Source organism: Cucurbita pepo, chromosome LG16, assembly GCF_002806865.2.
Source record: "Cucurbita pepo subsp. pepo cultivar mu-cu-16 chromosome LG16, ASM280686v2, whole genome shotgun sequence".
Classification (NCBI taxonomy): Eukaryota; Viridiplantae; Streptophyta; class Magnoliopsida; order Cucurbitales; family Cucurbitaceae; genus Cucurbita; species Cucurbita pepo.
The window spans coordinates 4270983-4283186 of NC_036653.1; the positions used below are offsets into that span (position 1 = coordinate 4270983).

The 12204-nt window shown below is 33.8% G+C and overlaps 2 protein-coding genes across 2 annotated transcripts; both read right to left on the reverse strand.

Annotated features, from left to right (window-relative positions):
- Window positions 1-42: 42 nt before the first annotated feature.
- LOC111777525 (peptidyl-prolyl cis-trans isomerase CYP40-like) lies at window positions 43-6332 on the reverse strand. Its single transcript, XM_023657168.1, has 9 exons — window positions 5944-6332; window positions 3508-4008; window positions 3269-3356; window positions 3122-3174; window positions 2000-2104; window positions 1824-1899; window positions 1180-1217; window positions 1044-1114; window positions 43-349 (listed from the first exon to the last, which is right to left on the reverse strand). Exons 1-8 carry the CDS (start codon window positions 6112-6114, stop codon window positions 1061-1063), a joined length of 1086 nt encoding a protein of 361 aa, XP_023512936.1. The 5' UTR covers window positions 6115-6332; the 3' UTR covers window positions 43-349; window positions 1044-1060.
- A 1264-nt stretch (window positions 6333-7596) lies between these two features.
- LOC111777526 (transcription factor HHO6-like) lies at window positions 7597-9766 on the reverse strand. The gene is made up of 6 exons (XM_023657169.1): window positions 9340-9766; window positions 8985-9169; window positions 8567-8885; window positions 8277-8353; window positions 7813-8160; window positions 7597-7734 (listed from the first exon to the last, which is right to left on the reverse strand). The coding sequence occupies exons 1-5, from the start codon at window positions 9551-9553 to the stop codon at window positions 7873-7875; spliced, it is 1083 nt and encodes a 360-aa protein (XP_023512937.1). The 5' UTR covers window positions 9554-9766; the 3' UTR covers window positions 7597-7734; window positions 7813-7872.
- Window positions 9767-12204: the final 2438 nt, after the last annotated feature.

Consider the following 12204-nt stretch of genomic DNA (forward strand, 5'->3'; position numbering starts at 1 on the left):
CAAGGAGTTAAATAAAAAATCATTAACCTACTCAAACAGGAGTTATACGAATGTCATGAATAACCATCCATTTCATTTGGATCCAAGCTCGAGATGATACCAACAAAATATTATCACCAAAGTTGACATAACAAAATATCCATATCAAAATTACTAAAAGCTACCTGTTTCTCAATATATTTTCTTTTTAAAGAGGGTTAATCTTAGTCTAGTTCAATAGGTAAGACACCAATTACCATCCCAAAAATTGACGACTCTATACCCCGCTCTCCAACTGCAGTTTTGTATAGTTGAACTAGCCACTACAAACTGGATCCCTATTTCTCTTCATCTCGCTCCAAAACAAAACCTGAAATGAAGCCGAAGTTTTTTCTTTAAAAAGATGATTAACCAAGTGTTCGTACGGTTAGACGAACACGACTTTCCACAATGGTATGATATTGTCCACTTTGAGCATAAGCTCTCATGACTTTGCTTTGAGCTTCGTCAAAAGGCCTCATATCAATGGAGAGAGTATTTCTTGATTATAAACCCATGATCATTCCCTAAATTAGCCGATGTGAGACTTTCGTCCTCAAACACCTCCCCTCGAACAAAGTACGTCTCCCCTTCGAGGCTCTGAAGTCTTAGTCATTTTTTGACTATGCCTTTGAGGAGGTTCGACTCCTTTTTCTTTTGGAGTCTTAGTCATTTTTTTACTATGCCTTTGAGGAGGTTCGACTCCTTTTCTTTTGGAGTCCTTCGTTCGACATTTGAGGATTTACCAATCTTTTGGCATGACTAAGTTTAGGGCATGACTCTGATACCATGTTAGATGAACACGACTCTCCACAATGGTATGATATTGTCCACTTTGAGCATAAGCTCTCGTGGCTTTGCTTTGGGCTTCCCTAAAAGGCCTCATACCAATGGAGAGAATATTCCTTGATTATAAACCCATGATCATTCCCTAAATTAGCCAATGTGGGACTTTCATCATCCAACACGTACTATTTTTTTTTTTCTTATTCAAACAAGTTTATAAAAAAGTCAGAAGTGTGTACCACTGGAGAGCAAATTCCTATTGGAACATCCTGCCATATGCTTTCCTCTCTTGATTACGTCTATCAGCAACCTGTACACAAAAATTAGTCCCATATATTCTTGCAAACATAATATAAAAGATTGCTGTGTACCAACCTTTTTCTTAGCAGCAGCCAGCTCTTTCTTTATTCCAGCTGAAAAAAAAAACTTAACAAAATAAGAAACAAACCAAATTTTCATATATTCATAAACAGAATCTGGTGCCGTGGTGCATGGTCATGTCCATACTCTATTATTCATCTAGATATATATATATATATAGATAGATAGATAAACCAAATACGAACAGAGATAAGATAAAAAATCAGTAGTCCATAAGATGTTGGAAAATAATGTTTTGGGGTTTTTTTTTTTTTTTTTTTTTTTTTTTTTTTTTTTNACAACTAAGGTTCTTCTTTCATTAACTCTTTAAAAGAAAATAGTATGGAATGAAACGTACTAAACAAAAACCTGTAGCCAATCCATGTATAGTTTACTAGATAAGACATCGATTTTCATTCCAAAGATTCAATGGTTCAATCCTTCAAGCCATTGTCGAATCCAAAANACTGAGACTTAGTGTTCCTAGCTATCATGTACATGTCTCGTGTATCTCTGCTTCCTTACTAATGGATGTGACATTCCGGACCAAGATATAAACCAGTAAACTATACCAGCTTCCAACTCAAAGGAAAACAAGGAAAATGGGGGAATAATATCTCAGGCAAGGAAATAAACCAAATGAAGTAATCATGACTCACCATCATTTGGCTCCAAATCCAATGCCTTCTTAAAGTTTTCAACTGCAGCATCAATGTCATTAAGAGCCATATGTGCCTGATAGGTGACAAGGTTAGTTGTAATGAACGTACAAGTAATTAAAAGATGATACCAACTGACCTTATTCACTAATTCATCAATGAAAGATGATACCAACCTGACCTTGGCGGAACATGGCTTTTGCATTGTTCTCTCCTTCACGGATTGCAAATTCAGTGTCCAACAATGCTCCCTTTAGATCCCCTAGCTTCAGTTTACATGCCTACAATAGACGAAAGGATAACATGACTACACTAAAAGATGGAGCATCTAAACATGTCAGTTGCACCAAACAGTCGGCCACGATGAGCATCCAAGACATTCTGTATACTAGTGAATTAAGCAACTAAGGTTCTTCTTTCATTAACTCTTTAAAAGAAAATAGTATCGAATGAAACGTACTAAACAAAAACCTGTAGCCAATCCATGTATAGTTTACTAGATAAGACATCGATTTTCATAGATTCAATGGTTCAATCCTTCGAGCCATTGTCGAATCCAAAAATAATAATACTAAATTAAAATGTCTACTTCTTTACTATATTCTCACTAAATAAAATTTTATACCCAATGATACATTTCATGTCCTGCTAAATTCTAGTTTATCTTCAACTTCCAATATAATATATTCTTTTAATTAAACATGCACCATTTCCCTAGGACGATAGGTGGTGTGCAACATTTTTGCCTTGCACGAAAAAGTTCTTCACCTTGATACATAAACAATGAAACATGAAATAAAGAATAGCAGGCCGTATGAATTCTCCTTGAAGGAATATTTTAACTGGAAAATAATTTCAAAGTTATTAATTACTGTTAGAAAAAACTTGCAAAATAGACAGAAAGAGCAACTTGATGTAGAAAGACATTATGAAAACTGCAGATAATTAAGGAAAGAATAACGGTTCATATTTTAAAGCAAGGCACAAAAATAAAAATAGTACCGGCACATGGATAAAGAAAATAAACACACCCCACTGCATCCCAACTTTGTACCAAGCAAAGAGTATAAGGTGTTTTGAAGTTCCCAGAGAATAATAACAATGAAAATAATTTCCTAGGCACAAAATACGCCTAACAAACAATTAATTTGAATAATAATTTCCATATGAAATGGAATGTGCTTATATTCAACCTTCCTCCTTCAGATTTTTTAAAATGGAATCATCTTTGTATGAGGGAACATTTATGAATATATACAAAATAAAATTTCGTCACTAAGTACTTGATGAAAACTTACAGAGCTGTTTGTAAATATTTGTGATTTGGTCTTCCTCAGACATGAACTCTTCTCTGTTAAGAACACAAAAGATCAAAGATCTGAACAATGTCTAACTAATGTACGGATTCCATAAATGTAAGTAATGCAGGTAAATGAAGAGTTTACCTTCATCAATCCCTTCTCTCTCCCAGCAAATGTCAAGATATCGCAAAGCCTTCCTGTACTTTCTGAGAGCCATCTTGTAATCTTGTTTCTATGAATTTTATTCAATATTTTGTTATTAAAAATGGAAGTAAAATAAAGTGAAATTTTGAAGATAACTAATAAGTGAATTGATGATAATAACTGAAGAAGTACAAAAAATTTGTCATTAGACTTCAAAGAACCTTCATAATAGATTTTACCTTAAAATGTTCATTACCAAAAGCCTTAATAGAATCCACAGCACTCATCCACCAAGAAAGTTCAAAAGGACTCTGGTCAAGATCAGCTGGCCAATCAGGATAGGCATCACCATCTTTGAACAAATTTGATACTCCATCATCTGTCCCTTCAGGGATTTCTCCACAATCCTTGATTACAACATCAAGAGTTGGACGATCATTCTCACCAGTTAAGACATGTTCAATTGAGCGAACTACTCCCATTCCTTTCACCACCTTCCCAAAGACCACATGATTTCCATCCAAATGAGGTGTACGTGTTGTTGTTATGAAGAATTGAGACCCATTTGTGTTGGGACCAGAATTTGCCATAGACAACATTCCTTTCCTTTCATGTTTCAGTTCAAAATTTTCATCTTCAAACTTCAAACCATAAATAGATTCTCCCCCAGAACCATCGCCGGCGGAAATATCCCCACCTTGAATCATAAATCCTTTGATTACACGATGAAAGCAGACACCCTAAAATTTTAAACAATTGTGGCTTCAAATACTGGAAAACGAACTCTACATAATCATGTTTGGAGAAAAATGAAGTTGTGCATTCTAGAAAATGCAACAAACCTGTGTGTCAAGCCTCATTAACCAACCAGAATATACAAAGTAAAGCCACAAAAAGTGTGCATGAGGTAGACAATATTTACAAAAAAATACATTCATTCATATAATTTCCATTGTAACAGTGTGTACAAGAGAATCAACGAAAGTGTCAGCAAGAAAATCTCCATGGTAACAATAATATTTTGAAACACAAAAACTTACTTTCCTTCAAGTTTAAGTAAATAGAAGAAATCTAATAGTCTACCATAGGTGTTTGCAAAGATAATACATAGTATATAAACATATTTATCACACAGTAAGAAACAGGCATAAGATTTGAGTGACCACCTAAACCTTGTGAAACGAACTACATTTCAGAAATTTGTAAAAATTTTGGAAGCATTGCAGGGACCTGATGATCCAAATGATGGTATCATATATTCATTTTACAAAAATGCATATGCATCATTAGTAAATATGACAGCAGCTTACAAAATATGCTTTATTTCAATATTTCTCACTGAACTTGGAAATATTTTATCAAGCATGACCTGACATTCCAATTAAAGATGTAAACAAAAAAACAAGTATTCCAAGTTTTATTCGGCTTGATGCACCTGAGTGATGCTATGACTATAATGGTCCTTAGCCTTGCATACTGGTTAGAAAAGTGCCTCGGCGAGCCCACATTAGGCACCTCAATTCTAGAGGCATGCACCTCGGTGCTTCAAATATTCATTTCTCTACTCAGTTGCAATTTAGAACTTAAAAGCTTTAATTCCTTACATTTTTCATTATCTTATTCATGATACTTTTTGTTTCATGTATTAAGAAAAATTATTCGCTCATTAAAAAGAAGTCTGCAGTTGTTGTTTTTTTTTCTTTTTTTACCTTTTGTGCTTAAGGCTCACAGGACTGTTGTGCTTTAGTGCCTTTCATAGCACCAAGTGAAATGAGAAAGGTTTTTCTCAGACACTTACATCTCGGCAGGCCACTAAAAATGTTAGGTTGAAGGTGCTTTTCACAATAGAAATCAAATCAAAAGAAGATATGCTATAACACAAGGAAACTTTAATGTAGTTTAACTCATCCCGGTGTGATTTATCATTAGCGATCACTTTTTCCCAGAAGATATCAATCACTCTAGTAACGTCAAACTTTTTCATAGCAGTCTTATGAATAAAGTTTCAGAAGAGCGACCTTCAATTTCCATTTTCTTTATTCGTTTTCCATTTATGCATGAAATAATACAGGGAAACAAAGTGTTCATCTCCTATCAATTCACAAACAGAAGAAATCCCTGCTAGAAAAGACAGTATGCCTTTTCTTTAAGTTCAGACATAAAGATAGCATCTACAAAAGCATAACCCTCCGCCAAATCTTAAGCCTCAAACACAAATTTCACAACCGAAGGCCAGAAAAAGTTAACGGCGACTTCGTAATTATCTTTTCTTTATTCAGTTACGTATTGTTCGACGGAATCAACATCCAAATCCATTAAACAACAGATAGGCAAAGTAAAAGGAAAGCAGGACGGTCCTTAACCTATAAGAAAGTAGGCAAACGCAGGTTAGGAACGTACTACGACGAAAAAGTCTCAAAAGCAGGAAGAAGAAAAAAAAAAAAGCAATAATAATCCAACATTTACCGAGGATATCACTATCTACTAAAGCCAAAAGCAAAAGTCCCCTCAAATCTCGGAAACAAACACTTCGACCGACGAACACAAAGCAACAAAATCATCAGAACTACAAGTCCTTGCTTCATCTCTCATACACAAACAAGCTTCAACTTCCAAAAAAAAAACTAATATGCAATCGAACAAAAATGATAAAAAAAAAANTGTTGTGTAAGGACCTTGAAATGGAGAGGAACGCCGGTGTTAGGAGCAATGCCTTTCTCGCCAGTGCAAAGCGCCCTGAAATTCTCGGCGGTTTTAGGAACGACATCGTCATAGAGCTCGATGACGATTCTACCTTCAAGCTCTCCGCCTATGGTGATGTCTAAGAAGCACCTTGGCTTGGACATGGTGGTGGCTCTGGTTTAGATTCTAGAGTGTTCTTTGGTTCTTGGAGAAGGCGAAGAAGAAGGGTGTCTTTCTTTTCCCCCCCTTTTTTGGTTTTCTCTGCTACAAAGAGTCTCTCTCCCGCTATTTATTTCTAAATATGTAACCAACCCTCTCTCAAATTTTAAATGCATTTGTTCGTGGTGTCGTGCGAACGCAGAAGTTTACACTAATACCCCATTCTTCCCAACATTAAATAAATAATGCAAAAAAACAATATATATATATATATATATATATATATATATATATATATATATATATATCGTGACGTTTAGTAACCCAGCTCGTGCAATAAGTCGAGGGAAAACCCGTTCTTGAAAAAGTGTGACCATCCAATTGAATCGAACAAGAACATTGTAAAATATTGAACCGTCTTGCTCATGTGAACACTGGTTATGAGTGAGTTGATGCTATGGTAAGCCTTGATTGTTCGATTGTTAACCGCTCTCGATTAACTTTTTAAATGTACGGTAGAATTTAATCTTTTTTAAATAGAATTGGGAGCATATAAAATAATAATTATTCATTAATAAATAGTATATATAAGCGAATAAAAATAATAATGAATAACATTAAAGGTTTAAAGGGAAGTGAGAGCAAAAGGCAGTTGTAGTAGATGATCTTCAAGAAAAACAGTCACTTTGTAACGTTAGCATGGGAAGTTAGTTCATGAGCTACTAAATTACCTTTACGATCAATAAGGGAAGTTCATTTGCATAGCAAAAATTTTAAAGAAGATTCCCGAGAATCTGAAAATGTGAATTCCTATTTCAAATGCTCGGGACATTCCCTTGTTATTTAAAAAAAAAAAAAAACAATGGGGAGACGCCAAGAGCCAACGAATCAAGAAGTAGTTTTCAAGAGCTCCTTACAAATTTGATGAGACTCCACGACACTCAAATCAACTGAAAATACAACGAAGAGACCTAAAAGTCAACCTCAGCCTATGACACAAGGTTGTAAAGAGTCGATTGACAGAGTCGTCAACCAATTGAATGGGGGAGGATGTTATGGTCATGCTTGCCCAAAAGATGACTCAGTCTTGCTTGTCCGAGTCAGTTGACAGGGACGTCAACCAATTGAGTGGGGGAGGATGTCACGGTCATGCATGTCCAAGGTGTATTGTCAATGGCCGCATGACAAATATCATAATCTTGCTTGTCCATGGTTGCATGCCCGTTCCAAACCCCTTTTGCATGCTTTCATCCCAGAGAGGTCTTTACTCACCATAATACTTTTATTTCATATATATATATATTAAAGAAACGAACGATAAATGACACAAAATGAAAACGAGGAAACGAAAATAAAATGAAAACCTCACAACAACAGATTTTTCCCGACAAAACAATCAACTTTTGAAATAATATCGGAGTTTTGAAACAAAAATTCCGACCTATTCACATGAACTTGGAAAGAAAATTTATGAGCCTCAGGAAAGCTTCAGGGCAAACAAACTGATGGTATATATAAAAAAATCATCAGTTTTTGGTTTGGTTTCTTCACATAAACATGGCTTTCCTACAAATATTTTGTACCATTTTTATGAGTAATAAACAGAACTGTAATCTATTCAAAGGGGAAGGGCCACTAATCCTGCAAAATTTCAAGCCTTCACCTTTCTTTTATGTACCTTGTATATATATATATATATATATATATATATACCTCCAATGTATATCTTCTTATTTTCAAAATCATGGTGGGAAGAAAACACCTTACGCATCTTCGATCCCCGGATTTTGAATTCGGCTCTTCCAGCAGTAGCTCTCGGATTTTGCATCATCCTCGTCGTCGTCCTCCGTGCTGTTCTCCCCTGTGGTCGATGTCTCCCCTGTCCCTGCTAACTGAAGAGGACCTTGTGGTGAGCCAGCTTGAGAACTACACGCCATTGACGAATCACCGTAGTGAACTCGAGGCACCAATAATCCTCCAAGAACAACTACGGATCGGTTTGCAGGGGTGACTGCAGATACTGGATGTTTTCTTGTGTGGAGTCGGTATTTCTGGATTCAGCAAAAGATAACGTTAATTTCATTGACGTATGTGACACGAAACGTTGCGAAAACAATATGTTTAGCAGTTCATCACAGAATCAAAGAGAAAAGACATTAAAAGTAACCTGCAGATGGCTCTTCACTTCATCATTGGTGAGACCATCTACCTGCATTAGTTCTCTAATCTGCTTTGGTGTCGCCACTGGAAAAGATAACAAAAGTTTCGAATCAAACCCGAGAATCTCCATCACTTTGAGTCCAAAAATCGATACCAACAACCGACATCGTCGTTCTTGGTATCACATATAGTAGCATTTTACTTAACCATGTTGATTAAGGTCTATAGTTGTTCATGATTTTGAAGACAACAATCATTTAGACATATTGGTGGTTAAGCATAAACTTCATATCTTACCATGAGATCCCCCGAGCTGCTGCAACGCGCTAACGAAACATCGATGCAACTCTTGTGACCAGCATCTCCGCTGTTTACGAGACGACTGCTGTTTCTGCTGCTGCATTCCGGTTCTTAAATTCACAAGAGAACTCAGAGTGGAAGACGAAACAACTCGAGTACCACTAGATCGCGAACCACTCGAAGCGGATTCCTCTATCGGATTTTTGATTCCCGGAGTGCAAAGAGAAAGCGCATGAATAGGAAATTCCTTAAATGGTATATGGATCCTCTCCCCATTCTTATTTCTACAAGTCACTAGGCCTACTTTTTCATTTCTCTGTGATCATCCAAACAAGAAAGAGTACACCAAATTCTAAACTGATTATCAAGCAGATAACAAGATCAAGTTCGACAATTATAGGAGAAATTCTTATACCTTAGTTTCGAATTTGGAATCTCGTTTCCGATCGGACTTCCAAAGCTGAGCAGAACTCATCCAATTCTTCTGATCTTCTTGTTCTTCTTCATAGCATTCTTTCTTAATAGGTATGAACTCTTCCAAAACCGGTTGGGGTTTGGGAACTACACATAGCAATGACTCCTCCTTCACAGCTAAAATGGCTGAAACACAAACATCAACAGCCCTAAGAATCCATTCAAACGTTTGAATTTCAATTGATCCAAAGAAATTCCACAAAATCCCAAATCTAAGAAATAAACCTCTGGTTAGGTATAATTTCAAATTCATCTCATTAGGAATTGAAACCTGTAATTTCAAAAGAAGAACTCACCGTCTTTCAAGAGAATCATACAGAGAGGAAGCTCCCGTTTGAAGGCATCGATCTTCCTCATTTCATCCTCCAAACTTTTGACGAAATCGTTGAGCTTCGAAACCCTGTCGGGCACATTTCCGATCATGGAAACCTCTTTGAAGAAATCGGTGAGCGTTTTGGGCACAAAAGTAGGTCTAAAATCCAAACTGAGTTCAGATTGAAGCAAAACCATTGTTGATCTTCGTGTTCTCAAGAGAACCCAGATCTTCTTCGTTTGAATTTATGGATCAAAAGCTGAGAGAAAAATTGAAAAAAACAAGAAAATTAAAACAGGATGGAGGTGGTTACGTTAATATACTATACAGTGAGAGATCGAAGAATTTGGGAGGAGAAAGAAAAAAAAAAGGATCTGATTTGGAGAGATTCGCTTCAGCGTATTTTATTTCATTTCTTCTTCACTCCTTTTTAAATCATTAGATAATTTTGATTCTTTTTTTTTTTCTATTTAAAATTTTGTTTAACAATTAAATTAAATTATTTTATTATTTATGTTGAATGAAAGTCCCACCTCTGCTCATCAGGGAAGGATCGTGGGTTTATATTCAAGCAATATTATCTCTAGTGAGGTCTTTTGGGAAACCCAAAGTAAAACTATCAGAGCTTATGTTCAAAGTGGACAATATCATACCATTGTGGAGAGTTGTGTTCATCTAACATGGTATCAGAGCAACGGGCAGAGCCCGCATCGACCTTTTATCTAATGAATGCATCCCTTCTAGAAGTCGGGGTTTGTTGCACGTATTAGCTCTAAAATTACTACGGTTATCCGAGTAGCAAATATCATGCAGGATCAAGGGGAGGCGTACTTTGTTTGAGTAGGGGTGGAGGTGTTGGATGAAAGTCCCACATCGGCTTGGATCAAGGGGAGGCGTACTTTGTTCGAGTGGAGGTGGAGGTGTTGGATGAAAGTATTCAGACCGTATCGATGGGAACATAATTAGCTGCTGTAACCTAAAAAGTAAATAAAAATCTTAAAATGCATTAAAAAACACTCCGTAGATTATCATCCATCCAAAATTTTTAACCACGACTGAGTGAAGTTTGATTTTTCTTCAATGTGACATGAATTGTAACATCTTGTGATAATTTGAACAATATTTTCTTCACATATTCGTTAAAGTTTATATTACACGATTGATGTTTTGGTTCATATCACTCTCTTTCGGTTCATTTGTATCCACACCATTTTAACCATTCCCGTAAGCTCAAAAATCTAACGACAATGTTTAGAATTAGTAGTGTATCTCGTCGATCTTCCTATTTCTAACAATTCTCGAGTATTCTAGATAACCTTCATCATTAGTTTTCACGGACTTATAATTTAGATTAAATGGAGTGAAATTACAACTTGCCCGAAAAATGTTTGCATATCATAATTTAACATGAGCTATTAATACCTATCCATTTTTATATATTTATTTTTTAACTTTAATTAATTAATTAAATATTTGCAACCTTAACATTGATTTAAAATAAATTATTAAAAACTAATTATCATTAATAATTTTTTAAATATATATTTAATTTATTATCACAAAAAATTATGAAATAATTGAATTGCCTATTTACTAAATTTACTAAATTTTATGTTGACAACATTTTATTAAAATTAAATAATATAATAAAATAGTTGAAAATACTTCATTGAAATTTGGATAACATTTTCTATATATTCAAATTTTAATTAGGATTTATCAAATTACCAAGATACCCCTATCAAAACAACTACCGAAATCTTAAAATTACGGAGTAATTATTTTAAAAAATCTAAAAATTCAAACTAAAACAACCAAAATTCATAATAATTATGAAAATTACCGAATAATTTTTTTAAAAAAATATCCAATTGATTAATGAAAATGAAATTTAATCCACTTTTATATTTTTGAAAATGACAATAAAAAAAATAAATAAATAAAACCCTTAAAATGAATTTAGAAAATCTATAATTCAACCTAGAAAATCTATAATTCAACCTACTGCCGAGTTTAGCTTAAAATAATCTTATCCAATTAGATAAGTTTTTGTCTAATAAAATCATGTATATATCGTGTAAATAATCTTTTAGTAAGTCGAGCGAGACAAATATTTTTCAGTAAATTGGGTCACACAAATATCTTATACTAAGATATATGCATAAATACTCATAGATTTATAAGAATTTAAACTCTAAATTAAAATAATCTAGACACATCGTCAAACGAATCATGTATATATATTACATTAATAAATAAATGAATAATCTCCGGTAAACTGAAACATAAATACTTTCAGTAAACTAAGTCATACAAAATATCGTGTAATAAAAACAACTAAAATCTCCCTCAAATAAAAAAATATCCAAAATCCTACCAAAAAATAACTTTGTCAAACGTCAACTAATAATAATAAATATTGTATTGTATTCTTCACAAACCATTTAAATCAATTTTGTCATTTTGTGATACGTAATTTAATGTTTAAATTCTATTTTAATTCCTAAAATTTTAAAATATCTCGTTTATAATTTAAAACTTTTAAATTTATTTAAATATCTCATTTATAATTTGTTCAATAGGTTAAATTATTGTTTAATAAAATTGTTATAAATAAGACTATTGCAAATTTTATATAATAATAAATGAAATTCTAAATTTTAAAATCGATTAAATTTTAATTTTGTTATTGAAGTTTTATATAATAATAAATAAAATTCTAAATTTTAAAATCGACTAAAATTTAATTTTATTTAAATTATAGAAATTAAATTTATAATTTGACTCATATATAAATGATAGCTCATATCAACGATATCATATTGAAAACTAAATAGTTATTCTTAGT